The sequence below is a fragment of the Hemicordylus capensis genome, chromosome 13, assembly GCF_027244095.1.
Source record: "Hemicordylus capensis ecotype Gifberg chromosome 13, rHemCap1.1.pri, whole genome shotgun sequence".
In the NCBI taxonomy this organism is placed as follows: domain Eukaryota; kingdom Metazoa; phylum Chordata; class Lepidosauria; order Squamata; family Cordylidae; genus Hemicordylus; species Hemicordylus capensis.
The window spans coordinates 19,438,665-19,457,649 of NC_069669.1; the positions used below are offsets into that span (position 1 = coordinate 19,438,665).

At 45.2% G+C, this 18,985-nt stretch overlaps 1 protein-coding gene across 3 annotated transcripts; it reads left to right on the forward strand.

Moving 5' to 3' along the window:
• Positions 1-7,356: 7,356 nt before the first annotated feature.
• On the forward strand, positions 7,357-14,495 carry LOC128336681 (cytochrome c oxidase assembly protein COX19). Of its 3 annotated transcripts, none has more exons than XM_053276691.1 (4): positions 7,357-7,641; positions 9,324-9,435; positions 11,580-11,694; positions 14,287-14,495. In XM_053276691.1, exons 1-3 carry the CDS (start codon positions 7,560-7,562, stop codon positions 11,665-11,667), a joined length of 282 nt encoding a protein of 93 aa, XP_053132666.1. In that variant the 5' UTR covers positions 7,357-7,559; the 3' UTR covers positions 11,668-11,694; positions 14,287-14,495. The 3 variants fall into 3 exon arrangements, with proteins under 3 accessions (XP_053132666.1, XP_053132667.1, XP_053132665.1); XM_053276692.1 differs by having other exon boundaries at positions 14,290-14,495; XM_053276690.1 differs by lacking the exon at positions 14,287-14,495 and having other exon boundaries at positions 7,364-7,641; positions 11,580-12,316.
• Positions 14,496-18,985: the final 4,490 nt, after the last annotated feature.

Genomic DNA, 18,985 nt, shown 5'->3' on the forward strand with positions numbered 1-18,985 from the left:
AAGGCTTCCCCTTCCTTCCCAACACAGCAGTGGCAGCTTTGAGTCTGGAAAGGCACCGTTGCTACCACAGATAAATATGGTGCAGTTGAGGCAAATAGGGACCATGCTTAGCCCTGAGCTCATCTTGCCTCTAAGGGAGAGAAGTGCCTCCTTAGGCCACACCCGTGTGCACACATCTGTGTTTTTAAGCAGGCAGGCACATGAGGTAGGGTTCTTGCCTTGGGACTGTCCCTTGAAAGTTGAAGTCCAGCCTGCCCTTGGGAATCGTAGTCCAATAACAATGGGGGGGGGGCAAGTTTGGGAGACCTTACACTAAGGGAAACACGAACCTGAAATGGCCCTTCCTGTGATTAGCTTTGCCATGTCCCCCGGAATTTAGGGTGGCCCCTGGATTTTGGCTCCTCTACCTGGATTTACATGGATTTCAAATGCACTGCCCGGATTTCCCAGATTTTGCTCTGGATCCAATCACATGGGAGGACAGAGAAGGAGGGGAAAGTATACAAATCTGTCAAGTAAATAAATAAAATGCGAATTAGTTGCCGTATATTTTGCATACTATACAAATTAGGCCACCCAGATTTGGGAAGTTTGGATATGGGAACCCTGCCTATGATGGGCTTAAAGTCTGTGTTAGCCAAACCAAAGGGGATAACACAAATGAGAACCTGAGAAGGAGACAATCATGGTGGTGAGAGCAGGGCTACTTCTCTAGGTTGTGCGTAGTTTTTAGGCTTCAGTGGCCCCTTGTGCTGCTGCTTAGATATGTCTGTGGGTTTTTCTTTAATCAGCAAACCTCCTTCTGGCAACGGTTTCTTGGCCAAGCTTTGCAGGGAGCTTGGCAAGAGTATTCTAACAGGAAGATTCAGGACTGTGGCAACAAGCCTGGCCCGCTAGAGATTATTCACACCTTGTGGCTGGCTTCAGCGGGTGAGGCAGTTGTGGAGGGATGAGGCTGAGGTGCCAATGAGGAGGCTGGATCCAGCCTTCGACTTAAAGTATTGCATGGGCTGTTGAATTTAGGAAGCTGCCTTATATACCATGTCAGCCCATAGGAGATTGCCAGTGAGTGAACCTGGGACTTTCTGCATGCAAAGCAGATGCTGTTCTATTTTTCTTTGGCCTCATCCCAAGGGGTATATCTTATGGTGCTCACATGTAGTCACCCATCCAAATGCAAACCAGGGCAGACCCTGCTTAGCAAAGATAACAATTCATGCTCGTTACCACAAGACCAGCTCTCCTCCCCACTTTGCTTCCATGTTAGCCTTAAACTGAAACAGATGCCGCAATTGAATATAAGCCTCCAGAACAATTTTGTACTCAGCGCAGATTGACTTGTTTGTATTAGCCATCTGGACCAAAAATTCCAGGGTGCTCGTGCACACTTCTCTCCTTGGAAGTTAAAAAAGGCCTGCATATTGTTGCTAATCTAGATGTACAATATATACTAGGGTTGGAACCACCATTTCTCCAAAGTGACATCTGAAAGAGAATTTGAGGGTCTGGAGAACTTTCTCAGATGCTTTCTCCACATCTCTGAAACACCAAGAAAAACCTAATCACTGAACAGAACACTAACTTGCCCCTGCAAATCATATGCAGGTTAAGTTTCATTCTGTCAGGACTTGCTTGATGCTGTTCCCAATGTGCTTCTTCCCAGATCTTCTAATCTTCTGATGTCTTCAAAGTTGCTCCAAAGCGTCTTTCAAAAATAAAATGATTCTATATAATAAAGCTACTACTGACAGATAATAGAATATAGGCTAAAATGGCAGTCTTCTTGCGATTACAGATTGTCCACCGATTGCTTTGACTAAACTTTCCTTTACTGGAACAGAAATCTTTAAAAAGCAACCCTTGAAAAGTGGATCGTCTTTATGCATAATTAGAACAGCAAACACCAAAACAATATTCAAACATACTTGCTATTTACATTATCATGACAATTATAAATGGCATGAGATACTTTTCTGGCATGGTAGTTGCGTTAATGGTTTTGTTTCTGAGTTTTATGTAATTATTTTAATGATAAATTTTACATTTTATAAAAGAAAAAAAATTGCCTTAAAATCTTAAAAAGAGGAGAGTAATTAAACTAACCTGAGAAGCAATACTGTTCAATAAACATAACCTAAATGGTGCAGTGGGGAAATGCTTGACTAACAAGCAGAAGGTTCCCGGTTTGAATCCCTGCTGGTACTATATCAGGCAGCAGTGATATAGAAAGATGCGGAAAGGCTTCATCCCCTACTGCACAGGAGGAGGCAATGGTCAACCCCTCCTGTATTCTACCAAAGACAACCACAGGGCTCTGTGGGTTCCAGGAGTCGAAATCGACTCAATAGCACACTTTTCCTTTAAGAGCCTCAGAGTACTGTATAAGAGAGTCTTAGCTAAAAGTAGACTGGTGCTTCCCTGGTTATCCTTACCACATGCTTCACCTCTCCAGATGTGGGTATCTGGAGGATGCCCTCTGAAAAAGATCTTACTGTCAGGGTAATACTTCTCTAGTAGGAGCTCCTGCTAGCTTTTCTTTTCTAGTGGGTGTCAGTTGCTTGTAGTCTTAAATGGCTAAATCCAAAGGAGATGCAGAGCAATAATTACATACAGAGACCCAGAAGAGGTGGAGTCATTTGTGGGTGTTTTTTTTTTTTTTTTTAAATATACCCTGTGAATAATTTCTGGGAAACCAACATATGACATATGGGGAACATATGTCAGTCAATAGGCTGTATTACATGCTAATTCTTCACAGTCAATTCCTGCCCTATTAAACAACTTAACAGTCTGATTCTTTTGCCCTTCTGTCTCTCTAGGGAATTCCCAGGAATTGGCATCCATCTCCAGGTGAGTCCTGAAAGCAAATTTGGCCATTTAAACAGCTTGATATTGAGAAAAATACTGGAAACAATATTGGGGGGAAATCTTCAGGAATAACTTCAGTCAGAATTGACAACTTCATGTTAACTGCCCCAGAAATATTGTGCTTTCCCTGAACAGATTCTTTTCAGATTGACTTGCTCCAGTTCTTGATCCCTCATTGGTTTACTGGGAAGCTAGATCCTTAATTAGGTTACTTTACCTTTCAGGCAGGCTTATACAGCCTTTTAGATGGCCTTTTAGCCATGCTAGTCACAAGTATTGGTGATTTCTAATTTTCAGTTGTACAACACGAAACCTGAAGCTCCCTGCTCCAGAAAAACAGGGCAAGAAACCAGGAGCCCTTTCCAAAGTAAAATCAGCATTTGAAGGGCAGGTGTGTGTCCACATGTCATCCAAATTTATGTCCAGCAACAACAAATATTTATATACCGCTTTTCAACAAAAGGTTCCAAAGTGATTTACACAGAGAAATAATAAGTAAGTAAGATGGATCCCTGTCCCCAAAGGGCTCACAATCTAAAAAAGAAACACAAGACTGTTTTGGGGACCAGTCAGAAGAAACCTCCCACTGGAGGGATGCTGTGCTGGGCGTGGAGAGGGCCAGTTATTCTCCCCCAGCTAAATAAAGATAATCGCCACGTTAAAAAGGTGCCTCTTTGCCTAGTTAGCAGGGGTAAGTACCTGCTGGCTGTCAGGGAGCAGCACTCTGTATGGGGTTTTCATTGCAGTGTTGAATTTCCAAAGAGAGGTTTCGTGAAGTCTCCAGCCTGCTTGGAAAAGCTTTTTTTTTTCTTTTTCTTTCTTTTGCTTTTAAGTTTTCCCCTCAAGAGCAAATAGCAGTTTAGGGGAAGGAATTATTCCTACTAACTGGGCAACGAGGCACCTTTCTGAGTGGTAGCTGACATATTTTCAGGGGCAGAGAAACTGTCTGTGTTCAGCCCAGCAGAGCATCCCAGTGCCTATAGCTGCTGTCTCCTCTGTGTGTGTGTGTGTGTGTGTTCTGTTCTTTAGACTGCAAGCCCTTTTGGGACTGGGAACCTTCTATTTTCTTTTGCTGTGTAAGGCAGATTACTTTGATTCCTTGTTTTTGTTGAAAAGCAATATTTAAATATTTTCAATAATAAGGGTTCAGAAAATAGCCCCTATTATACATAAGGAAAGTTGGAGCATAATGACCAGTTAAAAAGAGGCCAGCTGGATTATTGTTGTAGGGGTTTTGATGGCCTGGTTTAATCTGATGCATAGAAACAGAGGGAGAAATCACAACTGGCTATTCACATCATAGCATCCCTGCAGTGGAACACAACTGGTTGTAATCTTGTTTAGGGACTGGCTGGGTGATCTTCTACAGTTCCCTATAATTGCATGGATTGCGTTAGAACTCAATAACCTCACCTAAGATGTCTGGCGACTTATTTTCCCCAAGGGTATCCAATTAAGCCCAGGCTTGTTAGTTTTAAAATTAAGATACTGAAATGGAGGCTCCTTCTGGAATAAGGGACCTTTCCATGCCCGACCTAACAAAAAGCCCAGTCAACAGAATTAAACTAAACAGCACATTTCTTAAGTTGCTTTGCAAAACCAGTATTCGTTAGGAAGGGGGTTGAAAATAAAAATGCTAATATTATTGTGTCCTTATACAAATCTATGGTACTGTGTGCAGTTCTGGTCACTGTATCTTAAGGAGGACGTTGTAGGACTGGAAAAGGTGCAGAAGAGGGCAACCAAGATGATCAGGAGCCTGGAGCACCTTCCTTACGAGGCAAGGCATCTGGGGCTTTTCAGTTTGGAAAAGAGGTGATTATGGGGGGACATGATAGAGATGTATAAAATTATGCATAGAGTAGAAAGAGTGGACAGAGATATAAATTTTTCTCCCTCTCTTTCAACACTGGAACGGGGTCATCCCATGAAACTGAAGATCGGGAATTTTAGGACTGACAAAAGGAAATACTTTTTCACACAGCACATAATTAATCTATGGAACTCTCTGCCATGGGATGTGGTGAAGGCCACTAGGTAGGATGACTTTAAAAGGGGCCTAGACAAATTCGTGGAGAATAGGTCTATCAGTGGCTACTAATCTGGTGGCTATAGGCTATCACTAGATTTGGAGGCAAGATGCCTCCCAATCTCAGTTGCAGGGGAACAACAGCAGGAGAGAGGGCATGCCCTCACCTCTTGTCTATGGGTTTCTCCGAGGCATCTGGTGGGCCACTGTGTGAAACAGGATGCTTGACTAGATAGTCCTTGGGTCTGATCCAGCAGGGCTGTGCGTATGTTCTAATACAACCTAGTCTCAAGGAACTCTGATTTTCAGATTCTGAAGTAGCACTGATGAAGACCAAACTTTGTTTCTCTTGTCTTGAGCCTGTCCCCATGGGTGGCTTTTGAAGCAACTTAAGTTGTGTTTATGGCAAATGATAACACTGAGATCCTATTGAAAAGTACCATCAATGGTTCGCAAGCCCAGGAAAATCCATTGTTCACGGTCACAGGGTCGGCATCATGAAGACCTCATATTTCAAGCTGAATAAGTTTGTGGTTATGTAACTTAACTGGGTGTATTTCTCCATTTACAGTTTCAAGTGCTGTAGTGGGAAAGGCAATCCGAAGCACAAACCGTGACCAAAGACCAGCTTAAATTGAGTGAACAGGTGATATTTATATATGACGCCCCACCTTAAATCTGTACAGTGGTTTATTGTCTGCTCCCGTCTCCCAAATCTTGCACTAGTTTCTCACCTTTGCTTTCAAAATCCTATGTGTGCTTAGCTCACCCCCCCCCCCCGGTCTCTTGGCTCAGATGACTCCACCCTTTCTCTTAGGCCTGGAATCACCTCCCAGAAAGACCTCCTTCAAATCCTTTCTCAAAACCTTCCTTTTTTGTGACGCCTTTGGCATAACCTTTTGGTGCCCCCCATACCCTACTGCAGGGCTTCTTAACATCTGCAACCTTACCAGATATAAAAATGTACCATTCCAAAAGAACACTGGTGCAGCTCAGAAATTAAAGTCCTGCAGCAGTTGTACATTTACATACTTACATTTGTATCCTGCTTTCCTCCAAGGAGCCCAGAGCAGTGTGCATGGTTATGTTTAGCTCCACAACAACCCTGTGAGGTAGGTTAGACTGAGAGAGGTGTGACAGACCCAGAGCCATGCTGTGAGCTTCATGCCTGAATGGGGATTTGAAGCTGTATTATGTTAGATGACCCCTGTGTTAGATGACCCCTGCTAACTGAGCAGAGAGGCACCTTTTAAAAAGTGGTGATTCTCTTTATTGATCAGGGGGAGAGCAACTGGCCCTCTCCAGCCCCAGCACAGCATCCCTCCAGTGGCTGTTGCTGGTGTCTGTCTTAGGTTTCCTTTTTAGATGGTGAGCCCTTTTGGGACAGGGAGCCGATATGTCTGTCTATCTATCTATCTATCTATCTATGTAAACCGTTTTGGGAACTTTGGTTGAAAAGCTGTATATAAATATTTGTAGAGGATATAAAAAGTGACTGATAATGAGAAAAGTTCAGGCTCCTCTAGAACCCAGACCCCGATCAAATGTCCCCCATTCCTCCTCCTGCCGCCAAAGATGTTTCCTGCAGACTGCTGCTTCCCAAAGTGTCTCCCCCAGTGACTGTGACACCCTTCTGCAAGAGCACCCTTGTCCAGTTCCCAGTTCTGAGAGCTTTCTCCCTCTATGGAGGCTCTAGGCAACAAAAGATGGGTGCACAGACAAGGAAAACGCACAGGTGTACGCTGTAGTGGTGGATGCAACAATGGGAGCCCCCAAATCCTTTTTAGTCTGTTCTGGGTGGTGTGGTGGCATTAAAAATGTATTTAAAATACTGTGTGTGTGTGTGTGTGTGTGTGTGTGTCCAAAAGCCTTTAGGTCCAGGTTCCAAAATCACCTAGGTGCACCTCTGAGTCCAGGGCCTCCACACACCCCCCTTTTTTGTCTGTTCTGGGTGGTGTGGTTGCTGCTGGCCTGCACTGCACTGGGCAGCCGAGTGTGATTGTGACCTGTGCTGGTGCTTTAGAGACCGAGGGGGGAGTGGGGAAAGAAAAAATGTGGGATGGGAATATGTTAAGTTGCATGTTGAAATGTTTCTGCTAATGCCTATTTGCATAAATATACCCCACGTGTGTGTCACGGTGTATGTGTGTGTAGGGGTCTGATGCTTAAATTGCAGCAGGAGGGGGGGCCCTGCAAAGGCTTTTAGGTCCAGGCTGCACAATTACCTAAGCGCACCTCTGGGTGAAATACTACTGGCAGGTTCTTCCCACTGCCACAGCCCTGCCAGTGCCAGCTTTGCATAAACCGTGTAATGTTTAAGGCACCACAAGACTCTTTTCGGATTTGTGTAGAACAAAGGCGCGCCTTTCTTTCCTAATCTGCCACCTTTCGTCTAACAATCAAAGGTGTCCTCCAGCAGGTGGAGTGAAGACCATGAATTCACACGAAGGGCAGAACCAACCAGGCTGCAGAGAAAGAGGAGGGAGCAGACTGCGGGAGGGGATACCCACGTGGCTCCGCCCCTGCTCGACTAACTCCGCTCTCGTTGCTTCCGGCCTGATTCGGCGCTCGACGCCTCAGCCTGCCGTGAGTGACGCTCGGATCCGGAAGTGGAGCGAATTTTGGCCCCAGCGGTTGCCGCGGCTGCGTCGTCGTCGTTATCATGTCCACGGCTATGAACTTCGGGAGTAAAAGCTTCAAGCCGAAGCCGCCGGACAAGGGCTCCTTCCCTCTGGATCATTTTGGTGAGCGGGCCTCGAAGGGACCCATTTCGGGTCGCTCTCCTTCCTGCGTCGCCTCAGTGCGCGTGCGCGCGGCCGGTTCTCGAGCTAAAACGACGACAGCAGCGGGGCCACTTCCGGTTCGAAAGTGAAGGGGTGTTTCCACTTCCGTTATAAAGTAAATAGAGATTTCACCATAGACATGTCGAGGAATGTGCCTCTAGCGAAGCATAGCCCATGGTTGTGGTTTTTTGCGCTCTGCACATACTCAGAGGCACTATCCTCGACCTTCTACTTTATTTATTTATTACATTTATATACCTCACCATACAACAAAGTTTTTATTATTGAATAATAAAGTGTATCTGTTGCTAAGTATCTAATATGTTGTTGCTTGTTATATTACTGTGCCCCTTCTGCAGCCTGGACAGTCTTGCAAAGCAACTTAAAATTAATGAACATTAACACTTAATATTTTATATATATATATATATATATAATATTTAGGTGGCTGTGCTTCAAGCTTGGTGTGTAAGTGTGTGTCTGCTGTTGATCTAGAGGGTCCTCTCCATGGAGACACCCAGGATATGCAGCGCTTTGTCCTGGAAAGTCTGCTTTGACCCCAGGCTCCCTGTATTCCAGAGCCTGGACATTTTGGTCCAGGTCCAGGAGTTAGACTTCATCTGATTGCATCAATGTTCTAATGGTTTTTAGATTGTGAACAGGGAGTTTTTTGTATGGGGTGGTATAGAAATGTAAAAATTTATAAAATTTTTATAATTTATAAAAATTTATAAATCTAAAAGGGGACTATTACTAGCCATTCAGTTCGAACATAATAGCAAACCCGAGTTTGCCCATTTGTGCTGAAGGCTTGAGCCTTCCTTTCTATGCTGTGCTCCAACTTCCTTGTTTGCAGAAACCATGATTTGCTGTTGCATCCATACCCAGCAGACTGGTTTGTACACTGCAAATCCTGTTCAAACTGGGAATCTGAGTGCCTGAGAGGAGGAGGGAGTGACAGCAAAAGTGAGAGAAGGCAATTACCTTTGTGTATGCTTGTGGGCTTCTGAGAGATATCTGGCTGGCCACCGTGGGAACATGAATGCTGGCCTAGATGCACCTTTAGTCTGATCCGACAAGCTCTTATGGAAAATGTGGATACTATGTTGAGTCTGGAACTGCCAAGCAATGGCTTGGTGTTGCATGCTAACTCAGCCTTCATCTCTTTTCCACAGTGTCAGACTGGGTAACGTCTGCTACCTGAGCAAAGGGGCACTTTTAAAAAGTGGTGGCTTCCTTACACTTAGCAGGGGGAGAGCAACTGCCCCTGTCCAACCCCAGTACAGCAGCCTTCCAGTGTCTGTCACTGGTGTCTACTAGATTCCTGTCCTTTTGGGACAGGAAGCCGTCTTATTTATTATTCATTTTTTCCCTATGTAAAGTGCTTTGAGTGCTTTTGTTGAAAAACAATGTGTAAATATTTGTAGTAGTAATTAATTCCAATTCAGCAGCTTTAAATTTGAGTCTCCATCTGAAATGGAATATAGCGACTTTAAGATCTGATGCAGAATGTCCTGAGAGACTGAGATGTTCCCCCACTGGATGCGTCCTTCTCATGAACCAAAGCTGAGCAGTTGTTTTGTTCCATTGTTAATTCTCTGTGTTTTTTCTTTCTTTCTCCACAAATGTACCTTCTTTCACAGGTGAATGTAAAGCTTTCAAAGAAAAATACATGAAGTGTCTGCGGGAGAATAGCTTCGAGAACACCTTGTGCAGGCAGGAATCAAAGGAATACTTAGAATGCAGAATGGAGAGGCAAGTGCATTCCTTCCGTGCAAAAATTCACTTAAGCTAATGGATGTTTGCTCTTGTTCTGCTGGTGCCAGATCAGCTTACTCTGGATGTCAGCGCCTCCGTAGGTGGGTCTTTAGCTCCACAGACTTGTTTATCTGTGAAATCACAAGGGCGTGGTAGCACATTTTTGCTGGCAACCAGCGGCTATCCTTCAGAAAACCCAGAGCTGATCCTTTCTGAAAAGGTCGCTGGTCTTCCCACACATAGCGTTGGCTTTGGTCAACACTCTGAGTGAATTTTTTTTTGGTTGGGTTCCTATGTGGCAGTATGGAAATAACAGGAATTGGCTTTGTAACCTGTAGAGCTTGAGTACAGTTTCTGAACTTTAGACGCTCAGCTTAGCTAAGCAGGGTCCTATTATCTTCTTGTAGCAAGCATGACTTGTCCCCTTAGCTAAGCAGGGTCCACCCTGGTTGCATATGAATTGGAGACTTGATGTGTGAGCAATGTAAGATATTCCCCTCGGGATGGAACTGCTCTGGGAAGAGCATCTAGGTTCCAAGTCCCCTCTCTGGCAGCATCTCCAAGATAGGACTGAGAGAGATTCCTGCCTGCAGTTTGGAGAAGCCGCTGCCAGTCTGTGTAGACAACACTGAGCTAGATGGACCTATGGTCTGACTTAGTATATGGCAGCTTCCTATGTTCTAACCCTGATCTAGTTCCATATTGCCTACCTGGAGATACTGCCAGGGATTGAACCTGGCACCTTCTGCATGCAAAGCAGATGCTCTTCCACTGTGTTATGGCCCCATTCCCTAAGGGGGATATCTTACCGCAGAGAGTGCTCACATGTAGTCACTCCTCCAAATGCAAACCAGGGTCGACTCTGCTTAGCAAAGGGGATGACTCATGTTCAGTGCCGCAAGACGAGCTCTCCTCCTAAGCAAAATGAGGCTGCAGTATGGAGTGGGCCACTTCAGACAGGAAGTAGTGAGCCATAGCGTTGAATGTCCCCTTCAGTTAAAAACTCCCTGAAAACCGAAAACCAGTGCAGTAGGTGAAATGTGAGGCTAGTCATGGTCACAGCTTTTGTCACTAGCCCAGTCTGGCAGCTGCATTCTGCACCAGTTGACGTTATTTATTTATTAATTATTTATTATTTATTTTACATATTTTTTATACCACCCCAAACTTATGTTTCTGAACAGTGTTCGTGGGCAGCTCCATATGGTGCACATTACAGTAATCCAACCTTGATATTAGCAAAGCATGGATAGCTATGGCCAGGCCTGCCTGAATTGAACATAGGGACATAGGAAGCTGCCTTCTACCGAGTCAGACCCTTGGTCTATTTAGCTCAGTATTTGTCTTCATAGACTGGCAGCGGCTTCTCCAAGGCTGCAGGCAGGAATCTCTCTCAGCCCTCTCTTGGAGATGCTACCAGAGAGGGAACTTGGAACCTTCTGCAGGGAAGCATGCAGGTGCTCTTCCCAGAGTGGCCCCATATCTAACAATGCTCAGAGATAGTCTCCTATTCAAATGCAAACCCTGCTTAGCAAAGGGGGCAATGCATGCTTGTACAACTGGGCATACCATCTGAAACCCGGCAAAGACACCGTGGCTGCAGCTGCCACCTTGGCACCCAGGAGCACCCCTAAGCGCTGATCCGTCAAGTGGAGTGCAACCCCATCTAGATCAGGTCTATGCTCAACAATCTGACCAAAGGTACTTTGTGTTGTCTGCATTTAATCTCAGTTTATTCACCGATTGCTGGTCACTGACTGTAATGAATTCATTCAGTTTATTCACCCTCATCCAATCCGCCACCGATCCCAAACATCAGTTCAGAGTATGCATCGATAGCCCACCTAATTAAAAATACTGGTCGACAGCCTGACTAATGAAGCATCCCCATGTAGCACAGTTCTGTGATCTTTTTAGCACTATGTTGCACCAGGGTGTTCTTAGACTGGATGTGAGTCACCGTGTCCAGGAACTTCTCTACACGTTTGTGAAATTGTGGCCCCCACTCAGTGCTGGGTAAGATGTGGATGGTGTGTTCTTAGTTTTTGTTTTAAGGGGCACAAAATTGTTCAGTAGTAGAACATGACATTGCTAATCATGCCGCTTCCCAGTTTTAATACTTCCTGAATGTTTTTATTTAGGCAACTGATGGCTAAAGAACCACTGGAAAGACTGGGATTTAAAGACCTCATAGAAGAGAAATTGGAAGCAAAGCACGAGAAGCTGTAATGAAGAAGAAGAAATACCGATCTTCTCGTAGGTCATAAAATATAGTGCTGTAGTATATATTGTCTTTAAAAACAGATTAGAATGCGAATACTTTTCAAGAGAAATTAGGGACACTCGGGTGAGTTGCCCTTGAAAATCCAAGTTTGTGCTCCAGGTTCGTTTCACAAGAAGTATACATAGCTATCTTGCTGCAGAGATTGTGACTGACCCAGAGCCTCCTGCTTCGCGCTGGCTAGAGCGGATCTCCTTACACTTGCCACGCACTGAGGGTTGGGTTGCCTGTTGCAGTTGGTTGTGTGGGATAGCTTAGGGGTAGCTGTTGAACATTTTCAGCTCTTATGGATTGCAGTGGTCCCATCCTGAAATGACTCCAAGGATCTTATGTGTACTTTATTTAGGAAGACGTTCTGCTGCAATCCTTCAGTAGCACATACCCTCAAGCAATGGTGCCCAAGATCAACTTGTTCAGAAATAGTTTCTAGACCAGCTGCATTTATTGGAGAAATGCTGCCACCTTACTATTCAGTCCAGCCTAATCTTTCCTGTCTAAGTATGAAAATGATATTCTCCTTGGAGGCAAGGATGTTTGGTTATTCTGTGTTTCAGCAAAATAGAATTTATCAATAAAATGTATTATTTATTTCCATAATGCATCTGTACAATGGATTTTTGGCTGTTTATGTATTACACTGGAAGATCTTTCCTATAGTACTAACACACTGGTCAGTTGTGATTATGAGGAGGGGCTGTCGCTCATGGCTAGAGCATCTGATTTGCACGTAGATGGTTCCAGGTTCAATCCCTGGCATCTTCAGTTAATTGGGATATTTCTGGGATATATACCCTGTGGAGCTGCTTCCAACAACTACCAGAAATATTTATATACCACTTCCCAACAAATGTTTCCAAAGAGGTTTACATAGATAAATAAATAAATAATAAATAAATAAATAAATAAAGAGGGCTCCCTGTCCCCAAAGGGCTCACAATCTAAAAAGAAACACAAGATAGACACTTGCAACAGCCACTGGAGGGATGCTGTGCTGGGGCTGGATAGGTCCAGTTACTCTCCTGCTGCTAAATACAAGAGAATCACCACATTGAAAAGGTGCCTCTTTGCCCAGTTCCAGACAGGGTAGACCAGGAATAGGCAACCCTGGCTCTCCAGCTGTTGTTGAACTTCCACTCCTTATTGGGCCATAATCAATTGTGGCTGGGGATGATGGGAGTTGTAGTTCAGCAACAGCTGGAGAACTGAGTTTGCCTACCTCTGCTGTAGACAGTTCTGAGCTAGATGGGCTGCCCTGGAGTCCTGGGCCATGGTAGCCATGTGGTTGACTCTGTGCCACGTTATAACCACGAAAACACTGTGGTTGGCTTATTTTGTTGGTTTGTTCTTTTTTAAACAAGTGGCTCTTGGAGAGCAGAGCTGGTCTTGTGGCATCAAGCATGACTTGTCCCCTTAGCTAAGCAGGGTCCACCCTGGTTACATATGAATGGGAGACTAGAAATGTGAGCACTGCAAGATATTCCCTTCAGGGGATGGAGCCGCCCTGGGAAGAGCATCTAGGAGGTTCCAAGTTCCCTCCCTGGCAGCATCTCCAAGATACGGCTGAGAGAGACTCCTGCCTGCAACCTTGGAGAAGCCACTGCCAGTCTGTGCAGACAATACTGAGCTAGATGGACCAAGGGTCTGACTCAGTAGTATATGGCCGCTTCCTATGCTCCAATCTTTAAACACCAGGAGCTGGTTTATTTGCAGACTTTGTGTAGAATAATCCAGGATCATCTGGTTTGGATGTAATGGCAGATCCTGGTGTTCTAAACCAGACCTCAAAAAGGAACATAGGAAGCTGCCTTATACCGGGTTAGACTGTTGTTTCATATAGCTCAGTATTGTCTACACTGACTGGCAGTGGCTCTCCAGGGTTTCAGGCAGGGGTCTCTTCCTGCCCTACCTGGAGATGCTGCCAAGGATTGAGCCTGGGACCTTATGCATGTGAGGCAGAGGCTCTACCACTGAGCTATGGCCCCATCCCCTAAGGAGAATATATTATGGCAGGCAGCGCTCCCTTGTAGTCGCCCATTCAAATGCAAACCAGGTCAGACCCTGCTTAGCAAAAGGGACATCTCATGCTTGCTACCACTTCTCCCTGCCCGAGGGGGAAGCATGCGCCTGAGGCAGGAGGATTCAATCCTGGCTTATTTATTCTTACACTTATATCCTGCTCTTCCTCTGAGAGCTCATGGTTATTTTTATCATGGTTATTTTTTATTATTATTTTATTATTATTTTAACATGGTTATTTTTATCCTCGCAACAACCTTGTGAGATAAGTTAGGCTGAGAGATACGTGACTGGCCCCGAGTCGCCCAGTGAGTTTCATGGCTGAGTAGGGATCTGAACTTGGGTCTTCCGGGTCCTCGTCCAACACTCTAGCCACTACGCTATGCTGGCTATGGCATTTGAATGAGGCTACTGGCAGACCTGGATTTGAAAATGTGCGCAACAGCCCTTGGTGAGATTAATACGTGATAGAAGAGTGTGTAGATACTTTGCTGAACAGTTATGAAATGTATTTATGCCAAAACCAGTGAACAGGATGTTTTTTCTCTCAGTAGTATTGTGAAAATATGAGAATAATCTTCAGTATCTTCCAAGAAGATAAATGAAATGTCTGTGTTCTCGGAATATTATGAAGAGAATCTGCTCGAGGCTATAAAGGAGCCCGACTGGTGGCAGCAACAGCACTGGAACAATGGAAGCCTTTCTTAAGAGGGGGTCTGCTAGATCTTATCCTCTATAATAAATGGAAGCAAAAAGCTAACGTGCTTTCCCAGGTAAAATAGGAACGAAAAAAATGCATTAGCTACAGTGTTATAACATCTTAGAGCACAAAGACAAACATTATTGAAAGTACTGCTTGAAAGGAGAAGTGATTGCATCTTGAAGGCTAGCATTAGGCCCAGTAGATAATGCGTAACCATGGTTTATTTTCCCTTGACTTACAGTTAAACCACATTATATTAAAAAAACCTAAACTAGAGTTACAGATTGGTTATTAACCAGCATGTGAACCTGTCATTTGGAATGGATTTGCAAATGATGGTCTACATGAACCATGGTTAAATAGAACACCTGCACTGAGCAAACCGTGGTTGAGACAGTTTCACGGCTGCTTTAGCTACTTTAAGGTGACAGAATGGGCTTACTGCCTGGTGCATCTGTATATGCAAATTTTGCCGGCTGAGCTTAACCCAAAAAATCTTGGGCACTTTGACTTAGCAGCAGCCTAGAAATCTTCCAAATCGAACAAGCCAATACATCTTATCCAGGGTTAAGACAACAAATCATTTTTAGCACTAACCACAGTTAAATGTTATCACCTTAGTTACTGTTCTGATGTAACATGCATCAGGAGCCAGCACTGGAGTCAGTTCATAATGGTTTTGAACCTTAAAGGGTATTGCTACTGAAATTCCAAGTTCTCACTGCTGATCCTATACAGACTGATCCTATACAGGAGCTTGTTGTGCAAAAATGGTGAGTGAAGGGGAGCTAGTCTGGAAGCAGTCTTGGAACACAACTAGCCTTTTCCTGGCATGATTATCATATATACCCGAATAGAAGACTGTGGATTAAAGAAGACCCCCCTTTAAAAATACAGATTAAATCTAGGTTATTCCTGTATTGACCCAAGAGGAAGAAGCCTCTGAAATTAAGATTGCCTCCCCCCATTTCTAAAATCAAAGAACTTGGGGAAAAACCTAATCTTGTGTTCAGATAAATACGGTATAGTTGTTTTTTCTGGAGAGGTAAAGGTACCCTTTAAAGGTAAAGTGTGCTGTCGTCGGTGTCAATTCCTGGCGACCACAGAGCCCTGTGATTGTCTTTGGTAGAATCCAGGAGGGGTTTACCATGGCCATCTCCCGCGCAGTAGGAGATGATGCCTTTCAGCATATTCCTAGATTGCTGCTGCCCGATATAGGTGTTTCACCAGCGGGGATTTGCTCTTCAAGTCATTTCACACTGCACCATTAAGTGGCTTCTTTCTGGAGAGGTAAAGTGTGCCATCAAGTTGATTTTGACTCCTGGCACCCACAGAGCCCTATGGTTTCCTTTTGGTAGAATACAGGAGGGGCTTACCATTGCCTTCTCCCGTGCAGTATGAGATGATGCCTTTCAGCACCTTCCTATATCACTGCTGCCCAATATAGTACCAGCAGGGATTCGAACCAGCAACCTTCTACTTGTTAGGTAGTGTCTCTAAATTTCCTGAAACAAGTTATAGTGAAATGCCACCTAGTGGGAAGTTGTGGCAGAACACTAGCAATTGTTGATCAATAGGAGTTAATCCAGGGCTGCACAGCTTTGGCCCTCCTGCAGATATTGGACTACAACGCCCATCATATCTGACTACTGGCCACTGTTGCTGGGGATGATAGGAGTTTTAGTCCTAAAACAGCTGGAAGGCCAAAGTTGTGCAGCCCTGGGTTAGTCTGAGAACACAATCCAAACAAAAAGTTCTCTCTCTCTCATTCATGGTGACACCCCTGTGCTGCCACTAAACCTTACCTAGTGCTCTGTATCTGAAAGAAACACATGCAGTGAGGCCGGTGTTGCCAAGAACTGCTTGAAAGTCCTGAGAGGCATCTTTCCGTACTGAGCAAGACTTAGAGAGTTGTATTTGGATAGCTGGACTCATGTGATGTCGTCAGAGCTCTGTTATTTGAAATATACATTGAAGTCAATGAATCTTCTTTTTAAAATGAGAATATTGCCTTAACCATTTGCTTAAAAAGAACTAAAGCAGTATTAAAAAGAGCTAAAGCAGTGTGGTAAGTGATACGCCTGCTTAAGCTGAAATACATACTGAGGCCATCCATACAATCAAAAACTGTGTCCCCACCTCCCTTGCTTCCACACAGTCACTTCTACCCAGGTTTCCCTCCTAGCTTGCTTCCACACAGCCAAAAATTGGGAGCACACACAGCTCCCAAACCCGGGTAGAACACAGTTTTCGATTGTGTGAATGACCTCTCTGTGTAAGTAAAGGGGCTGAGGTTTCTGGATTTTGATGATACCAAAAGGAAAATCTGAAGAAGCAAAATGTGTGCTAACAGTCGCCTTATTGTGTGGCCACAGACCACAGCTGGCTGGCTCTCTCTGTAGTGGAGCCCCCACACTGAATTTCTCAGGAGTAATTTCAGACATATTTATTTTTACACTTGTATCCTGCTTTTTCTCCAAGGAGCCCAGAGCCATGTACTTGTTTTATGTTGATCCTCACGACAATCTTGTAATCTAGATTAGGCTGAGGGATAAGTGACTGACCCGCCCGGGGAGTTTCATAGCTGAACAGGGATTTGGATTGCGGTCTCTCCACTTTTAGCCCAGCACCACACCGGCATGTTTGAAACCACCCTCTCTTCCCTCTTCATCGTGGCATCTCTTAAGTCCCACATTTCTTCTGGAAACTGTTCTTGGCAACCAGTTCCCTCTTTGCTGGCTGAGCACTGCAAAGAGGCAAGTGGGAAGAAGATGGGACACATCTGTCCAACACTAATAAGGGGCAGGGGGAGAAGATACTGCTGAATTGGAACCTAAGAAGAGTCCAGCTAGATGAGGCCTAAGATCAGATACTCCTCTCTCTTGGTTCCCACAGTATCCTACTCCGGGAAGCCCAAAGCAGGACATGAGAGCTATATCCTCTCTCCCTCCCACTAACAACCGGTATGCAGGGGCCAATTTGTTCCATATAGCTGATATATAACTGCCACAGTAGCTATCGGCCTAAAAGCCACCAGTGGACCGATCCTCTGTAAGTCAAGCAAGCATTTTATTGGAGAAGGACGTCTGGATGCTGCACAAGGTATGAGCAACAACAGCTGCGTTTGCCATGTTGTAAGTGGATCGCCTGCAGAGGACAGGGCGTACCTGTGAGCAAAACCCTGGCATGAACCTGAAGTAGTTGCTGTTCACATATTGGCCACTAGAGACCCCCCCAAGCCTAATTCCTCGCTGGATAAGAGGATTGGAAAGGAAAGGGAAGATTTTGCAGCCCTGGCACCCACAGAGCCCTGTGGTTTCCTTGGTAGAATACAGGAGGGGTTTGCCATTGCCTTCCTCCTGCACAGTAGAGACGATGCCTTTCAGCACCTCCCTGTATTGCTGGACTGTAGGCTAATCCAGAGTGGAGCCTGGGGCCACCCCTTGATCTTTCAGTTCACCCTGTGCAGGCACCCTGAGCGAAGTAGCATGGCCTGCTCGCTCTTTCCCTGAAGGGCGCCTCCCTCCAGGGCCCAGCTGCCTGGGGTGGGGCATCTCTTGGAGGAGAGATTGATTAATTAATATTTGTATACCACCTATTGCAAAAGTTTAGAGGCGGTTTGCATCAGATCACTGGAGACTTAGGGAGATCATTCGCACAGTCAAAAACTGTGTTCTACCCAGGGCTGGGAGCTGTGTCCACTCCCAGTTTTCGGTTGTGTGGAAGCAAGCAAGGCAGGAGGGAAACCTGGGTAAATGTGATTGTGTGGAAGCAAGGTAGGAGGGAAAGTGACCTGGATGTTCCTCCCGCCTTGCTTCCACACCAGCGAAAACTGGGAGCACACACAGCTCCCAAACCCGGGTAGAACACAGTTTTTGATTGTGTGAATGACCTCAGTGTGTGGATCTGTTTACAGTTCTACAATCTGAACATCACTCTTGGTAATATATATCTGTTTTTGTATTTATACATAAAATCTGAAACAAGACCACAAGTGAAGCTGTGAACACTGTGCACTTCTGCGTGGCAGCAAGTCTGGATTCCTTCACCTCGGATTCCCTGGGAGAGCACTTGTACTCCACAGGCAGCTGGGGACGGGGGCCGTAGCTCAGGGACGGAGCGTCTGCTCTGCATGAGGAAGGCCCCAGGTTCACTCCCAGGCTGGCAGCATCTCCAGCCAGCCAGAGCTCGGAAAAACTCCTGCCTGAAACCTCAGTGAGCTGCTGCCAGCCAGTGTGGACAATCCTGAGCTAGATGGACCCAGGGTCTGACTCGGGAAAAGGCAGCTTTGCAGGTTTATCTAGATGGTTGCAGAATAAATGAACACCATGTATGGCAGATGGCGAGGAGCGTTAAGAAGTGTGTGACTGGGGGAGGAGGCGGCGGCGGCACGGCAATGAGCCAGTGTGAGAACAGGGGTGTTCAAAAATATAGCAACAGCATCCCACAGACGCAGGGAGCGAATGGGTGGAGAAGGAACGGCGTTGCTTCTAGGGCTAGAAGTGGCCTCGGTTCCTCTTAACGGATGCGTCTTCAGTGCAGACCAA

Coding starts and splice junctions, on each gene's coding strand:
- LOC128336681 (XM_053276691.1), top strand. CDS start 7,560: ATGTCCACGGCTATGAACTTCGGGAGTAAAAGCTTCAAGCCGAAGCCG. Junction 7,642..9,323: donor CTTCCCTCTGGATCATTTTG/GTGAGCGGGCCT, acceptor CTTCTTTCACAG/GTGAATGTAAAGCTTTCAAA. Junction 9,436..11,579: donor TTAGAATGCAGAATGGAGAG/GCAAGTGCATTC, acceptor GTTTTTATTTAG/GCAACTGATGGCTAAAGAAC.